Genomic DNA, 15,303 nt, shown 5'->3' on the forward strand with positions numbered 1-15,303 from the left:
TACTTAATAATATTTTAATATTATTTATTTATCCATTTGATAGTTACAAGATTAATGTTTTCACATAAGACTGTAGAATAGACTAATATATACCAGAAAGTTTTATAACTATAACTACAAGTTTATTCTAAATGAATAACACCTATTAGATGGTAGAATATCCCAAAATATCTAAATATATTTTAGGTATATCTACTCCCAAGCAAACAAAAAATTCAATACATTCATTTCAACTTTTGCTAAATTAATTTTAGTTTTACATTTGAATGTTTTTCTTGAATGATTAAGTTTATTTTTATTGAAGAGTGTCTATTTTTTTTTTAATTTAATTTTAAATGTCAAATAAGAATTAAAGATAGTCTTTACAAATGAGATAGAAGTAAATATTAGGCAACATCTACATTTGTTTTGTTTTGGTTGTATATGTATGGCAACTAATATGTGCTTGCGTATGAGAGTATTATATATTTACATAAGTGTGGATTTTTTTATTTATTTTGAGTTGCATAAAAAAATATAATGCATATAATCAGTTTATAATTGTTATATAAGAAATCAAAATGTGATTGTGCATATAATATTTTTGTTATAGCTATGCCATATATGCATGGTGTATGATACCTTAGATTGCAATGTAAAACTAATGTCACATTATCCCAGACAACATGACGTCATTGCAAATCTTACAAGGGTTTTATGTGAGCAAGTATGCAACATAGATTTTACATAAGCAAGAATGCAGTACTAATTTATATAATGTGAGATAAATATTCCACAACTCTCCTTTTCCTTTTACAATGTCATGTAAAGATGAGTAATCTATGGAGTAATGGGACAAGAAGCACCATCACTAAATTGTGGTATTGAATGGAAGATTCTCATCTCATCACTGCACAAATTACAATGGAGTGTCTAGTTGATACTTTCTTAGTCATAGCCACTAGCTTTTATTCCTTTAACAAGCATGCAAATGTTAATTTTTATATTGATTAGCCATAAGTGTATATGTAACTTTGTTTCTCTTATTGATCTTCACCAAAGCCTTTGCATCTTTGAGATGCCTGGCCCGCTTGACTGCATCCATCAAGCGCCCAAAGAACTCTTTGCCGAGCATATAGATAGCTCAGCTCTAGAGGCATAAATTTGAAAACCATCATTGCCTTATCTAAATGGTTTATTCATCCCAAGAGATCAATTACTCCATGGTAGTACTCACATCCAAGGTAGATTCTATACTTCATCTTCATTGCATATAAACACTCTTTTCCCTGTTTTACAAGCCCCACATGGCTAGAAGTGCTAATGATTGACAGAAATGTAAAGCTATTGGGATGAAGGCTGAGATCTTGCATGTTATGAAAGCTTTCAAACATGGAGATAGTGTCTTCTTGGGGACCATATCCAGCTACAAGTGCCATCTAGGTTAAAAGATCTTCTGACAGCACCAAATTGAAAACTTGTTAAGCAAAGACCACACTTCCAACTTTGCAATAGAAGTTGATTAGGCACATCACTATGACTTGATTGCTCTCTAGTCCATAGTGGCAACTTTTTGCATGTGCTCTTCATCCCAATTGCCAAGCCCCAATGTTGCTGCAAGCTTTGAGCCCCATTGGCACTTTTGCTTCTTTGAGTTGCCTAATAGTGCAAAACTATACCTTACTCCAATGCCACCAGTTTCATGAAAATTCCATCCATCTCCTTGCTTTCTTCTCTAGTAGCAAGACTCACATAGCTTCGAGAATTTAGGATATAACTGTTAGATTGTATGGCTTAAAATAATTCTAATATTAAAACTTTAAGTATATGATGTTAAGGTTGTTTATTGTTAAAGGAGTTTTATGGTTGATGCTTATGCTTTTTCTGAAGTTCCTCTCTCTTCTCCACTCTCTTCTAATATTTATGACGAGGGCCTATCGAGTAATATAACCAACCAAGATTTTCTACTTTAATAACAAAGTAACCATAGGATCACCTTTTGATAATGTCCAAAAACCATGCAAATATGCATAAAGCTTTTTGAAACCCTAAATTGCTACTAAATACTCCTTCTTTAATGTGGAGTAGATCAATTTTATTGGTTGTAATGTATGGTTGATATATGTAATAAGATGATGTTGATTAGACACACTCAGGCTTTTTTGCATCAACACACCTCCAAGATTGATATTAAAAACATCCACATTTAAAATAAAAGGTCAAGTGTAAAAGAGAATGAAGAAATAAGAGCAAAAAGCATAATTATGAACATTGAGCAAAACATTGCTAAAAAATTTTGCTTTCAAAGACAAATTGCAATGCCTCTTACCTCCACTAATGTGAGTGCTTAGAAATAAGTATATTAATTAGGGTTTAGACCCTTACTTATATGAAAAAATGGACGGATTAAATTCAATCCCAAATTAATATGCTATAGTACTATAATTAGCATATTACCTAGGTAAGATAAGTTTAAACCTTCAAAAAATGATCATCTGTAGATACAAGATAAAACTATGTTATACTTAACAAATTTTTCTCAATAAAAACTGATAAGAAAATCTTACTTAAAATATTTAGATATATTTATTAATCATAATTTTTACAATATTTATTTAAAATTACAAATATGCAATATTGGTACTTATATTACTAATTTCACAACTCAACATTTGAGATAAAAAAATTAATTAAAAAGTCCACACTCTCAAGAGAACACATAAACTCTGGAAAACAACATCATCAAAATTTTGCATCATCAAAGAAGTGGACTTCCCACTTAATAACAATTGTAAAACAAAGACTTTTAATAACACTCACAGCTAGGATACATGCTCAACTTAAAACTTTAGCAAAAGTGACTCATCTTTTGAAACAAGAGAATACTTAACACTAGAATTGATCAAAGACTTTCGACCAATGAAACAAAATAAAAATCTCAACTTCACTTATACGCTTAACATCTAAACTAATATAAAGAGGAGAAAACACTCAACTCAAAACCAAACTAAGAATGAAAATTATAAGAGTCACAAATGATTGATATATCAAGTGAAGGAAATATTCTAAATGAGGAAACAAACACTAAGAACATATAAAGGTGGTTCAGGCTAAGAAATATCAAAAAGTTGGGAAAAATTTGAACACAAAAAAAAAGGATCAAATGGCTTATAAGCTTTCATGAGAAATATGGTATCCAAAATAAGTTGTGTTTTTGGACCCAAATACACACTTTAACCACTTTAGCTTTAAATCAATGTTTTGCAACTGATTTAATAGTTTACAAATATCATAAATGTGCTCTTCTCATGTCCCCTCTAAATGGATGAAGACATCATTGATAAAGCCATTAGTCACCTTTAGCTATTGCAAAAAACTTTGTCTATCATCTGTTAAAAAGTTGTTGAAACATTGGTTAAACTAAATGGTATTAGAACTCGTAAAAACTAAATGGTGTACGAAAAACAATATTATGAACATTTTTCTCAACCATCAACACTTACCAGTACCTAGAAGCAAGATTTAACATAGTGAATCAACAACTTCTCCTTAAACAATTTAGAAGATCAATAATGTGAGGAAAAGGGTACATATCTAGGATAGTCACTTTGTTTAATAAATAATAGTTAATGCATAAGCAAATACTTTTATTAGGCTTCATCATAAGATGAAGTTCATATGCCCAAGGACTCTGAGACTTTCGAATAACACCCTTCTCTAACATTTCCTTAATGTTTATGAGTAAAATCTTGATTTTCTTTAGTGACTAATGTCAAACAGAAACCTTGATGTGAGACACAAAATCCCTAGGCCCCCAAAGTGGAGCCGGAAGGGCTCCACGTGGTAGTGGCCGAAGCGAAAGCCAAACGAGCGTAACACGTTTGGACTAAAAGCTCCGACTTGGAAGGTCGAGAGTGGGAGTGGAACTCCCAACAAAGTGCTCGAGGAGCAAGCACGAGGCAACCAATAAGCAAGGCTCCAAAAAGGGACCCAAAAAGGACCAACACATGACACGTGGAAGTGTCTGAGATGGAGTCCGAGGTGGACCGAGACGGAGTCCGAGATGGAGTCCGAGATGGAGTCCGAGATGGAGTCCAAGATGGAGTCCGAGATAGAGTCCGAGGTGGACTGAGACGGAGTCCGAGATGGAGTCCGAGATGGACCGAGACGGAGTCCGAGATGGAGTCCGAGACGAAGTCCAAGGTGGACTGAGACGGAGTCTGAGATGGAGTCCAAGATGGACCGAGATGGAGTCCGAGATGGACCCGAGATGGAATCCGAGATGGAGTCCGAGAAGGACCTGAGATGGAGTCTGAGGTCGAGACCGAGACCGGGACCGAGACCGAGACCGAGACCAAGACCGAGACCGAGACCGAGATCGGGACCGAGACCGAGGCCGAGGCCGAGTCCGAGTCCGAGTCCGAGTCCGAGTCTGAGAGGGTGAAAGCCCAAAACGTTCGTCTCCCAGACCCTGGGGGGTTTGGTGAGCTCCAAAAGTATAGTAAGGGGGAGGATTGCAGTGGAGCCAGTTTGGCCAGGAAAGGCCAATTTGGCCCAGGAAGGCCAGACCCAGTGTTGGGTGATGAATTGACCACTGGGAAGTCCAAAATTAGAGTGAATATAGACCGATAAGCGGGGTAGCTTGGTGAAGTGTTCAAGAGCTGGCTCTAGTTCCCCCGGGAGATCGACTGGCCGATGCTCCCAGTCCAAGTGTGGGTGGCACTACCTACTTGGATACCTAGTGTGGCTTAACAGAACCTCGCTCTAAGCCCATGGCTAGAGCACCTAAAGGCGGAAGGTGGGGAGAGTACCCACAGGGCTCGTGTAGGGCCATGGTGTTCCGAAATGTTGTCCCGAAGTCCCAAATGGGGGAAAGGAGGAGGAGCAGTCCTCTAGTGTAATGACTACGGATACGGTCACATGGTGAGGAAGTCCCAAAGGACAATGGGACTTAGTGGCCGGGCCTGCGGGCCTTGATTTAGTAGCAGTGTTGGTGAACATGGCCATGGACGGGAAAGGGACTTGGTAGGAACTGACAAAGGGATATTGGGAAAGGCTATTCCCCATGTCTGTGGGCATCCTAAGGATGCTCAAGAGTGGATCTGGAATGATCACTCGTGGATGGATGGCCCAGTCTTTGAGAAACGGGACTGTGATGCAGGTGGTGTTAAACCACCAGTGTGACCAAGGTGAATGGGCATGGCTTTAGCATAACGGGCTGATATGTTAGTGGTACCTTGGGGTGTCAGTCATGGGATCGGACACGTGGGGCACTTAGACCAAGTGCAAAGGTTGAGTGGTGGGGATGCCATTCTAGGGGCTAGCAAGCCCAAGTCCGAAATAAAACTTATGGAGGTTGTGAGTGAGACTCCTCCAAGTGGTCGGAGATGTAGTTAAGTGACTAAAGTAAAATGGAAAAATCTTTCACTTACACTTGATTAGACAAGTATCCCCAGTTGAAATGTTGCAATTTTAGCTATAGACGACAGATTAAAGTCAAAGAGATTAGCCTTCTTGAGATTAGCCTATAGATTACTCCTTCTTGAGTCATTCCACAATTGCGACACAGAGATTGTAAAAAGGATTGGAAGAGGGAACAAAGGAACAAAATGGAAACATAAAAAGAAGTAATGGGGAAACAAAAGTGATGGAAATAGAAGTAGAAGCATAAGGACGAAAAAGAACAAAAGTGAGAGGAATAGAAAAAATATAAGGAAGTATGAGACAAGAGGGAGAACTCTCAAAGTCACACTTAGTATGATTGCATAGCAACCAATCTATATTAAGGATGAGGTCAAAAGCTTGACTCGGCACCACTTGCAATAACTGCAGCTCAAACTCGAAACTACCCACACGCATCACTAGGTTTGCTTCATCCTATGCACATATATGTGTATGCCCGTTCCCATACAGAATGAAAATTGGCTCCTCTATACAATGCAACTATAAATGGCAGCATATGGCAATAGGCCAAGCAGAATTCAAGTCTATATCAACTAATACAAAGAGAATAATAAGAGACCTCTTGTTATAAAAATGAGTTTGAAATGTAAATACTAGATGAATTAGTGCTAAGTGAACCTTGATTACCAATATAAACCACCGTGAATTTGTAAATTTCACAATCAGTACTCAGCCAAATGCTAACAATTGAATTGACATTAGTGTTGAGTTCAACAGTGATACTACCAAGCCTGGTTGCAATGACTGTTCATTCCTTTGCTAGGAACCTTGTGAAGGTGATAGCACTCACCAATACTATAAAAGAGGAAATTTTTATTTATTGTCTTCTGTTTCTAGTCTAGTAGTGCTAGACTAAAATGAGTGGGAAAATACTAACCATATAAAATTTTTAGACTAAGAAAAAAGAATCTTATTAAAAAATAAATATAACAATATAGAAAATAACAAACAAGATGATTTTATTAGAGAGAACAAAATTAATTGATGATTTTTTAAAATTGTAATAACTTAAATAAATAGAAGATATAAGGTCCAAATGTATGGTTTTGATGCCATATATTAATATTAGTATAGTGGGATTTTGGTAACCATCGGATTGTTACTTAGATGAATTCACTCATATGAGTGAATATGATTGTTACCAAATTTTAAAAATTTTAAAAATTTTAAAAATTCATCAATTAATTTTGTTTTCTCTAATAAAATCATCTTGTTTGTTATTTTCTATATTGTTATATTTATTTTTTAATAAGATTCTTTTTTCTTAGTCTAAAAATTTTATATGGTTAGTATTTTCCCACTCATTTTAGTCTAGCACTACTAGACTAGAAACAGAAGACAATAAATAAAAATTTCCTCTTTTATAGTATTGGTGAGTGCTATCACCTTCACAGGGTTCCTAGCAAAGGAATGAACAATCATTGCAACCAGGCTTGGTAGTTTCACTGTTGAACTCAACACTAATGTCAATTCAATTGTTAGCATTTGGCTGAGTACTGATTGTGAAACTTACAGATTCAAATTTTAATCATCTGGAAGATTCTACAGTCAACTTCTTTAATCAGGTTCGCTTGTGAAGTTTGACATTCAGTCCATTTTGTGGCATTGGCATGGGATCCATTGTAACCCCTTCGTCAGGATCGGCCAGCTGCCAGTCGAACCTCAGAACCAGATGATGCAGCAGCACCAACATCACCATCTTGGCGTATTCGTTGCCCGGACACATGCGAGGACCTCCTCCGAATGGAACATATGTGTATGGAGTTGGGCCGTCGCCTTCGAAGCGGCTTGGATCGAATTTTTCTGGATCCGGGAAGAACTCAGGCAACCTGTGAGACACCACCGTCCAGCAAGCCTGTAACAGAACAACCGATGAAGCTGAAATAAGATCAAGACGGGATATAGCCCCTACCTTCCAGCCTTTGGGGATCAGATAATCGCCAAACTCGAAGTCTTGGATAACCTCTCTATATCCACTTAGTGCTGGAGGTTGCAACCTCAAAGTCTCTTGCAAGACTCTCCAGCTCACCTTCATTCCTCGAAGATCATCCCATTCCAGGCTGTAGCCGTCCTGACCACTCTTCTCCTGCGAGATTGCCAGATTTTCTGCACAAGTGCAGCATTCAGTATTAAAAGCCATCGCAGGAATATCATTGATCATGAGGATGATCCGCAGCTTCTATAAGATCAAGTTCGGCTGCTTACCTTGAAGAACCTGGTTCCTCCAGTAGGGATTCTCAGCCAGGAACTTCAATGACAGGGTGAGAGTTGAAGAGCTGGTGTCATGTGCAGCGAAGAGGAGCAGCAGCAGATTGTCTTTGATCTCAGCATCGGTGCAAGCGGGCTTTCCATCTTCATTCCGGTAAGACAACATCACCGAGAGCATATCACTGGATTCAGATGCCCTGCCTTGCAGGAACTCCTGCCTCCTCTTAGAAATCAACCGGCCCAGAAGGTCATGGATAACCTCTCGCCTTTTCAGAGCCTTGTGAAACAAAGTCCCTGGAATGTTCACAGGCAGCTGGAGTAGTCCTTTGGTCCAGATCGCAAACGGCTCCTCTAGCTCAAGCTGCTCCTCCTCCGTCTCCAGACTCATGAACGAGCTACAGGCCACAGAGAATATGAAGCTCTTGACAGCAGGATAGATCGCAAATTCTTCACCAGCGTAAGCTTCCCAATGATCTTCCAAGTGCTTCAAGCTCAACTGGCTCACCCTCGGAACATACCTCTGTAGGGCTTCCGGCTTGAGGAACGACATGAACACCTTCTTCATCCGCTTGAAATCCTCACCCGTCAGGCTAGTGAGGGAACCAGGACCCAGAAGGCGTTTGAATCCCACAGGCCAGCTATTGACCATCAGTTTCTCCTCGCTGCCGAACAGTAATTTGTGACCTGCTGGGGCGGGCAGGATGACAACAGGGGAGCCGAGCAGCGACATCTTGAAAACCGGGCCGTACTTGGCCCGCTTCTCGCCGTAAAAGCGCCACGGATCATTGCGCTTGAGCGCTTTCACAAAATTCAGAGAGTCGCCAATCACAGGGACTCCCAGACTCCCAGGAGGGACGCGCCCCTTGCTGCTGCTGCTGCTGTTGCTGCTGCTGTTCCGGAGGAATTGAAGAAGAGATCTGGTGAGGATGAGGAGCGCTGTGGAGACGAGAAAGAACACTACTATCATCATTTGGTCTATTGCTGTTGCCCCCTTCGGATTCTACATTATCAGGATATACCCTTATTTAGTCAACAACTCAGAAGAAGCGGATATGTGGTGCAATTTATCTATCAACTCTCTTAGCGCCAATCCAAAAAATGTAAGTTAGTCACCTTTGCTCATCTAGCCGCTCCATGCCCCACCTTGCACCATGCTCCATGCAAGGTAATCTTTCTCCTACCTCTCAACTCCAAACCAAGCTCTAAAGCTCCACACTCCACTCTCCACGGTCTATTCTCCACTCCTCGCTCTTCCACCCTCCTAGTCAAACCGCAGCTCCTCGCTCCTGTGCTCGCCTACCTATCATTTGACCAACGATCTTTGATTAAAGTCGTTGGTGGTTGATTTGTATTATTGTGATCGTAAAGAGGAGACCATAGATAGCATAGGTTGTTTAAATGCACATACTCAAATCCATTGGGCATGTGAAAGGTTTCTTTAATGTTAAAACCCTAGAACTAAGTAGATTTTAGGTTTTTCGAGATGATCGAGGACGACGAGTGGGACTTGGCAACGATGCTGGAGATCGATCGCCTGGAGGCCTCTGCAGTGAAGGCGAGCCAGCGCCAGCAGCGAGCAGCACCAGCCGCGCATTTGTCAGAACTCGACGAATGGGACGTTGGCGCCTTAGGGATGGAAGTGTCCTGCCCACAGGTAAGTTCTCTGCCTTGACCTTCGTGATCCAAGCTCGCTACTTTCCTACGCAGCTGCAAAATGCGAACCAGAACTTGGATGCTGCTCAGGTGAAGGGACTTGAAATTTTTTCTCAAGAAATTTTTGATGGGCTGCAGCAAGAAATCGAGCGTCTTTCCGCAGAGCTTCGGCTCAAGGTAGTATCTCGCTGAGAAAAGATACTAAGAAACACTGGAGCAATGTAGGATCAAGAGATTTTGGAAGCAAAACGTCAGAGCTTACAGAAGGAGGAGCACTTGCAAGAGGCAATAGAAGTCATGCAACGAGAAATCTGTGCACTCAAGAAACAGTACGCTCTATACTTATTTGCTGAAATGGAAACATTCCTTACTGAAACTTTCAGGTCCGATGCTGCAGTTGGGGAGAAACGAAAGCGAGAAATCCTGGCTTGTCAGGTTGCATCTTTCAAGGCCGTGGATTCATCAAAGCCAGGGGTTACAAACATTGATGACAGTTCTGGTATGGTTTACCATCGGCTTCTTTTCTATACTCTCAACTTCCACTTTCAGCTGGCGATACCGTGAAAAGTGGTGCTGATGCTTCTCAGGTCTGCGAAGATTTTCATTCACCCTCACCTGTGAATCTGATGCAGGCAGGTCGCGAACCGGTTCCGTTTTCTTATGCAGACTCCTCCGATGTCTTGCAAAAACTCCACAGCATATGGCGCATAAAACCCAGAGAAGCTGGAAGCGAACTTCTTACAAGAATATTTACATCGTGTGAGAGGGACTTATATGCCCTTCTCCGGTCTGAAGATACAGAGATGGAACACTCGCTCAGGTCACAGGCAAGCGTTCAAGCGTCAGGAACTTGTGCCGGAAACCTGTGTGAGGCGCTCAAGCAGGTGAGTTGAACATTTCTTCTCGTGATTCATTACATCGCGCTTGGATGCACAGGTCATACAGGGGCTCCGCTCCGCACATACGTTAATTACCCCGCTATCTAGTTATTTAAGCTCACAAAATGTGAGTATTTTGTCCACTATGCTTTGGTTTTATTGTTTGTTTTCTTCTCTTTTGGCAGACGTTGATAGTACGAAGTGCCTTGCGTGTATTTCAATGCCTGGTAGGGAACACATGGAGTATTTTCTATAGGTGCTCTTTCTATTTCCTCTTTGGATCATGTGTATTGAGCTGTTTGTTCAGGCAATCTTATTTAGAAAGCTGTCAAACAGAAGGCAATGGGTGGCATAAAGATGATCTCTGTGGTCACGTTTTCTCCTCTCCGAGAGTTACGAGCAACCTGAAAACTTCGGCGAGCTCAAATGAAGACGTGAGAAGAGGAATTCCGACGGATGAAGGGACAGCGCTTCGATTTTTAAATTCGACGCTGCAACTAGCCCAAAGCCATGCTGATACAGGAGTGAAGCAGGAAGCACTGTCGCTTGTTGTCTCATTTGTCATCCATACAAATCCTACGCATGAAAGATCACGGTACGAAAGCACCTTGATACTGTTTTTTCTTTACTTCTGTATTGTTCGTTCAACAGGGTTGGAACTGTCCTCCTTGAAGCCGGAATAATTTTGTTGCTTAAGAAAAGCGTTGCTGTTTCTTCAGCTGTGCAACTTCAGGCTGTGCGAATTGTACATCTTCTTATCAATTGTAAGGTCTGTCGTTTGCATCGCTAGTCATTGTATCTCAACTTACACTCTGCATTGCAGGTCCTAGGATTTTGGAAATCATTTGTAGTCCTGCAGGGCAACTTGCAAGCATTTTCAAGGACTTGTGTGCATGCCTAACACAAGATGAAGATCCCGTTCAGGTGAGAGCTATCAACGTGCCGCATTTCTCTAAACCTTAGATACTTGCCAGGACTATTGGCTGCGGAAGTCCACCCTGCTCTCGATAGCGTTTCTCATGTCAGCTAAACAAGAACGTGTTCTGGCTCTGGTTCAAGAAGACGGTGCTGTTTCAAACGTGGCGAGAGATCTTATTTCCTTTCTGGACTTGGAGCTTAGATACGAGGAAATGAAGAAAAATGGTTCCAACACCAGCGACAGGTACTCCAATGGTGTTTTTGTTTTAATCAGTCATTCACAACCATTCCATGGAACCATACTGCGCAGGTCACCTTTGCTGCCGGAAGCAGTGGCTCTGCTTTTTCAGCTCGGCTCTCATGCAGCAACAGCGACTTCGCTTTTAACAAAAACTCCCGAAGCGGCAACCCGAAGCTTGAGTGTGACCAACAGGCTAGTCGCCCTCGGCTCACAATGCTGCGTTTCAAAGTCTGGTAGAAAACCATTCGCGTCAACGTCCTCCATGAGCGTGGTGGAAATGGCAAAGATCCTGAGAAGCAAGATTCTCGCGAGCTTTAGAGATGCTTCGGTTGTATCATGACATACACTTTTATTCACACTCACAGGTGCGTGTATGTATCATATTTAATCACAGGCGCTTGCACAGTTTTGAGCTTAACACGAGTGGAAACATCGAGAGGGAGTTTAGAGTGCGACAGTGGATGATTTTTACTTGTGCAACCTTGGCTCTTCTTCAGGTACTTCTCGTATTCGATTGATGGTGATTGACCACCTTCTATCTAGAACTCGCCGGGTACAGGAACAGACTATTCGGGCCTGAATATACAAGGTACTTTTCACTCGTTGATCGAACCATCACCATCTCTCTCATCTCGCCTTGACTTGTGGATGGATTTTTTCAGTTCCTGTGTGCATCATTCATCTCCTTGGCGAGTAAAGAACGGTGGTTGTCTCCGGTCTAAGCACAAGTTGTGAGCACGGGTCTCTCACATAAGCAGGAGGTATTGGTGAATATGATTGATTATCTTTGCGATTTGATCCTTGGAAAACGTGGGAGTTTACAGATGATGCGGTGATGATCAGCTGTGACACAAGATAATCTCCAGCACAGACAAACGACAAAGTTCGGTGGGCACTTCATTTTACAAGGGGAGCTGTTCCGTAACGTCTTAGTCTTAAGCGCCTGCGGGAGGATGACTGGTATTATTTTAATCCGTAAGAGAAGGTGCTTCGCTGCACATAGACAATGGCGAGGGAACACTACTTGCAGGTTTGAAACTTCAACACTCCGTGATGAGCTAACTAAAGCGCCTCCTTTCCCTTTTTATATTGCAGTTTTGATTCAGACGGGTACATGATATCCGGAGAAACAAGAACATGTTCTTGAGAGCCATACGTAGCTAGCCAGCTGGTAGAGACTTTTGCTGGCTTTTGCTGGATTGGAGAAGCGAGCTTTCAATCTGGGGAGCGTCAAGCGCCGCAGAGCTTGCAAGTTTCGCGAATGCACGGAAGAGGAGGAACCGAAAGGAACCAAAACTTCCAAGTTCCAGCCCGAATGTGAGGTGGCTCTTGGTACGGAAGTGACAACCAAACGTTGTCCTCTCTATACACGCTGCTTCATATTTACAACGAGCGGAGACGAGATGAGACTCTCTTCACCAGCATATACACAAGGTTCATATCAGATCAGACACTACATTACTTGCTAGAAACGAACAGTATTTACTTTCGAATGGTGTACCACTTCTTTGCAGGAAGAAAGCGACGAAACCAAGATCAATACGTCCAGAGCGACTCGAGATCGACTGCCGAGGAGCCAGCGGCGGCGGCGGCGGCAGCGGCCGCAGCACGGTAGAGTGATGCGTTGGGAGTGGCAACGGTGGAGTGATCGAAGCTGTAAGGAGCGGTGGCATCGTTCATCCAAGAGTTTTCCCGTCGTAGAGTCGACGAGGGGTTGGAGGAAGAGGTATGCTCGTCGTGAAGGTTGAAGCTAGCAATGCTGTTGTAGTGATGGCGATGATTTTGCTGTTCTAACTGTTGGTGTTGGTGGTGGTTTTGTTGTTCCAGGCCGAGAAGCGAGCAAGTGAGAGGCTCCATCTTGGCCTGCTTCATCACTCCCTCGTCGAAGAAGCCAAAGCCGGTGTGGTGGTCGAAAGAGGAAGGCAACGGGAACCTCGCGAAGTCGACCATGCTCTTGCCGAGAACTTGGAAGGCTTGGGTGGAAGAGTCGGCGGCGTCGAGCGCGGGCATGCACGAGGAGTCGAGATGTGGGGACTCGAGCAGGGGCGGGAGTGACGAGTGCTCGTCCGAGTGCTCGCACAGTCCGAGGTTGGATTTGCTGGTGGTGGAGGTGGTGGCGGTGGTGGCGGTGGTGGGGGCGATGCGAGACTCCTTGTACGAGATCAAGCCTTTCTTTCCCCCGGGGCTCTTCTGGAAGATCCGGCACACGACCCACTCCGAGTCCTGCAAGGAAAAAAATTTAACTTCGGACTGTCAGTCTCCCGGTCGATCGAATGGAAAGAATGCTTCTTGGAAATCATGCCATAAATCAGACAAGCAATCAAATCGAGAGCACGAATTGGATCCACGATTGAGTGTGGAGGGAGAGAGAGAGAATTAATTATCCCCTCTCTCTCCTCCTGGAGTGATGTTCTTAGTTTTTTCCCTTTAAAGGCCTTGTTTTGTCGCCCCGTGTGCTGTCTCTATGTGTGTCTGTCCATGACTCCCATCATCAGGGCCTACAAAAAGAGAGAGTCGAGTGCTACGCTACTGGATGGAGCAACAACAAGAAAGAGAGCGGCCAAAAAAACAAAAAGACGATCCCACACAAAAAGTAAAACATTCCTCCTCTCGCTGCAGTAGGAAAAGGGAGAAGAAAATCCAGGAGATGGAAATCTATGCCCTGAGCACAAGAAATCTAGCCACCGCAAGCACTGCAATCTATGGAAGAGAAAATGAAGGATTTGAGTGAGCAAAGTGATCACCTTGGATGTTCTTGAGTTGTGGAGGAAGGCCGCCTCGCCCTCGAGCCTGTACTCGTGCATGATCCAGTTGGTCTTGACGCCCTTGGGAGCTCTCCCTCGGTAGAAGACGAGCGTTTTCTTGGCGCCAACGAGTGTGTTTGAGGAGGAATTGGTGGTGGAATTGGCGGAAGTTCGTGTGATATCGCGGTCTTTGCCAGTGGCTTTCCAGTATCCGGCCTCGGTGGCTCGGTTTGTGCGCATTCCCGTAGGATACTTTCGGTCCCGCAGCGTGAAGAAGTACCATTCCTTCTCACCCATCTTGGCCTTGTCTGTGTGGAGCAAGAGCCAAAAACGAAAGTGTTAGTAGTGCTCACGGACTCCAAGAAATAGATAGCATCTAGCCAAGATTATGAGAAACGATGCATAGAATCGCAAGAACAGGAGAAATTCCAAGACCCTCTATCACGAGAAGCGCGTCGCTCCAATTTTTCAACACGGCACGAAAACTCGAGAAAGAAGCATGAAAAGAGGAACGAACTCCCACTTCTTCCCAAGAAGAATGAATCAAATGCGAATGAATGGAGAGCTTGGAAGTGTTCTTACCTGGCAGCTCCCATGGTTCGTTCTTGTTTAGATCCACGTCTTGGATGGCACGAACGCTAAACTTGTTATTCTCCACCTTCTTGATCAAGTAGCAGTCGATGAGCTCCTCGTCCGTGGGGTGGAATCGAAAGCCTGGAGGAAGCAAAGGCTCGTTCCTCCGGGAGGAGCTACTGGAATTAACACCGCCTCCCTCCATAGCTTAGCTTGATCCACAAGAAAACGAAAATCTTCCAAGCGAGAGAGAGAGAGAGTGTGTGTAGAGTTGAAGAGGGGTGAGAGGAGAGATCTATCAATTCTATAGAGAGTCTCTACAAACTACACAGTATATGGAGGCTCTCACACCAATTTGATGCGCCTAAGATGATACCAAGCTCACACCTATGAATGAAGAAGCCATGATCACAGCTATGAAATTTGCAACCGGAAATTTCCAAGGAAAATCTCTCGCCTTTTCCTTTCTTTCTGCCTTGAAATATGGATTGGAATCAAAGATCGAGTGCCTCTCTCCGCTCACTCCCACCTCTCTATGACGAGTGAAGGAATGAATGCACGACCAAAGCTCAAATGGATGGAGAAGTGTTAAATATAAGAAAGTGAGAGGAACGAGAAGCATGTCAAGGCACGCGCAAGCCCATTC

The 15,303-nt window shown here is 42.9% G+C and overlaps 3 protein-coding genes across 6 annotated transcripts; 1 reads left to right on the top strand and 2 right to left on the bottom strand.

Annotated features, from left to right (window-relative positions):
* Nucleotides 1-6,908: 6,908 nt before the first annotated feature.
* Nucleotides 6,909-8,699, bottom strand: LOC9636082 (cytochrome P450 716B1). The gene is made up of 3 exons (XM_002967465.2): nucleotides 7,648-8,699; nucleotides 7,355-7,548; nucleotides 6,909-7,297 (listed from the first exon to the last, which is right to left on the bottom strand). Exons 1-3 carry the CDS (start codon nucleotides 8,618-8,620, stop codon nucleotides 7,004-7,006), a joined length of 1,461 nt encoding a protein of 486 aa, XP_002967511.1. The 5' UTR covers nucleotides 8,621-8,699; the 3' UTR covers nucleotides 6,909-7,003.
* Nucleotides 8,700-9,142: 443 nt separating this feature from the next.
* Nucleotides 9,143-12,652, top strand: LOC9632587. 4 transcript variants are annotated; one of them, XM_024671916.1, is made up of 16 exons: nucleotides 9,143-9,304; nucleotides 9,358-9,480; nucleotides 9,529-9,632; nucleotides 9,687-9,802; nucleotides 9,853-10,187; nucleotides 10,240-10,308; nucleotides 10,367-10,437; nucleotides 10,489-10,776; nucleotides 10,833-10,945; nucleotides 11,005-11,105; nucleotides 11,156-11,343; nucleotides 11,410-11,837; nucleotides 11,884-11,929; nucleotides 12,003-12,101; nucleotides 12,165-12,370; nucleotides 12,436-12,652. In XM_024671916.1, exons 1-12 carry the CDS (start codon nucleotides 9,167-9,169, stop codon nucleotides 11,678-11,680), a joined length of 1,917 nt encoding a protein of 638 aa, XP_024527684.1. In that variant the 5' UTR covers nucleotides 9,143-9,166; the 3' UTR covers nucleotides 11,681-11,837; nucleotides 11,884-11,929; nucleotides 12,003-12,101; nucleotides 12,165-12,370; nucleotides 12,436-12,652. The 4 variants fall into 4 exon arrangements, with proteins under 4 accessions (XP_024527684.1, XP_024527682.1, XP_024527683.1 ...); XM_024671914.1 differs by having other exon boundaries at nucleotides 9,853-9,890; nucleotides 9,936-10,187; nucleotides 10,367-10,776; XM_024671915.1 differs by having other exon boundaries at nucleotides 9,358-9,393; nucleotides 9,442-9,480; nucleotides 10,367-10,776.
* Nucleotides 12,653-12,667: 15 nt separating this feature from the next.
* Nucleotides 12,668-15,230, bottom strand: LOC9636083 (protein CUP-SHAPED COTYLEDON 1). The gene is made up of 3 exons (XM_002967466.2): nucleotides 14,667-15,230; nucleotides 14,085-14,392; nucleotides 12,668-13,563 (listed from the first exon to the last, which is right to left on the bottom strand). The coding sequence occupies exons 1-3, from the start codon at nucleotides 14,860-14,862 to the stop codon at nucleotides 12,877-12,879; spliced, it is 1,191 nt and encodes a 396-aa protein (XP_002967512.2). The 5' UTR covers nucleotides 14,863-15,230; the 3' UTR covers nucleotides 12,668-12,876.
* Nucleotides 15,231-15,303: the final 73 nt, after the last annotated feature.

This window comes from Selaginella moellendorffii, unplaced genomic scaffold, assembly GCF_000143415.4.
Source record: "Selaginella moellendorffii unplaced genomic scaffold, v1.0 SELMOscaffold_8, whole genome shotgun sequence".
In the NCBI taxonomy this organism is placed as follows: Eukaryota; Viridiplantae; Streptophyta; class Lycopodiopsida; order Selaginellales; family Selaginellaceae; genus Selaginella; species Selaginella moellendorffii.

Coding starts and splice junctions, on each gene's coding strand:
- LOC9636082 (XM_002967465.2), bottom strand. CDS start 8,620: ATGATGATAGTAGTGTTCTTTCTCGTCTCCACAGCGCTCCTCATCCTC. Junction 7,549..7,647: donor GAGGAACCAGGTTCTTCAAG/GTAAGCAGCCGA, acceptor GCACTTGTGCAG/AAAATCTGGCAATCTCGCAG. Junction 7,298..7,354: donor TGATCCCCAAAGGCTGGAAG/GTAGGGGCTATA, acceptor GTTCTGTTACAG/GCTTGCTGGACGGTGGTGTC.
- LOC9632587 (XM_024671913.1), top strand. CDS start 9,167: ATGCTGGAGATCGATCGCCTGGAGGCCTCTGCAGTGAAGGCGAGCCAG. Junction 10,777..10,832: donor CCTACGCATGAAAGATCACG/GTACGAAAGCAC, acceptor TTCGTTCAACAG/GGTTGGAACTGTCCTCCTTG. Junction 10,946..11,004: donor TGTACATCTTCTTATCAATT/GTAAGGTCTGTC, acceptor TCTGCATTGCAG/GTCCTAGGATTTTGGAAATC.
- LOC9636083 (XM_002967466.2), bottom strand. CDS start 14,862: ATGGAGGGAGGCGGTGTTAATTCCAGTAGCTCCTCCCGGAGGAACGAG. Junction 14,393..14,666: donor CGAACCATGGGAGCTGCCAG/GTAAGAACACTT, acceptor TGCTCCACACAG/ACAAGGCCAAGATGGGTGAG. Junction 13,564..14,084: donor ACAACTCAAGAACATCCAAG/GTGATCACTTTG, acceptor TTTTCCTTGCAG/GACTCGGAGTGGGTCGTGTG.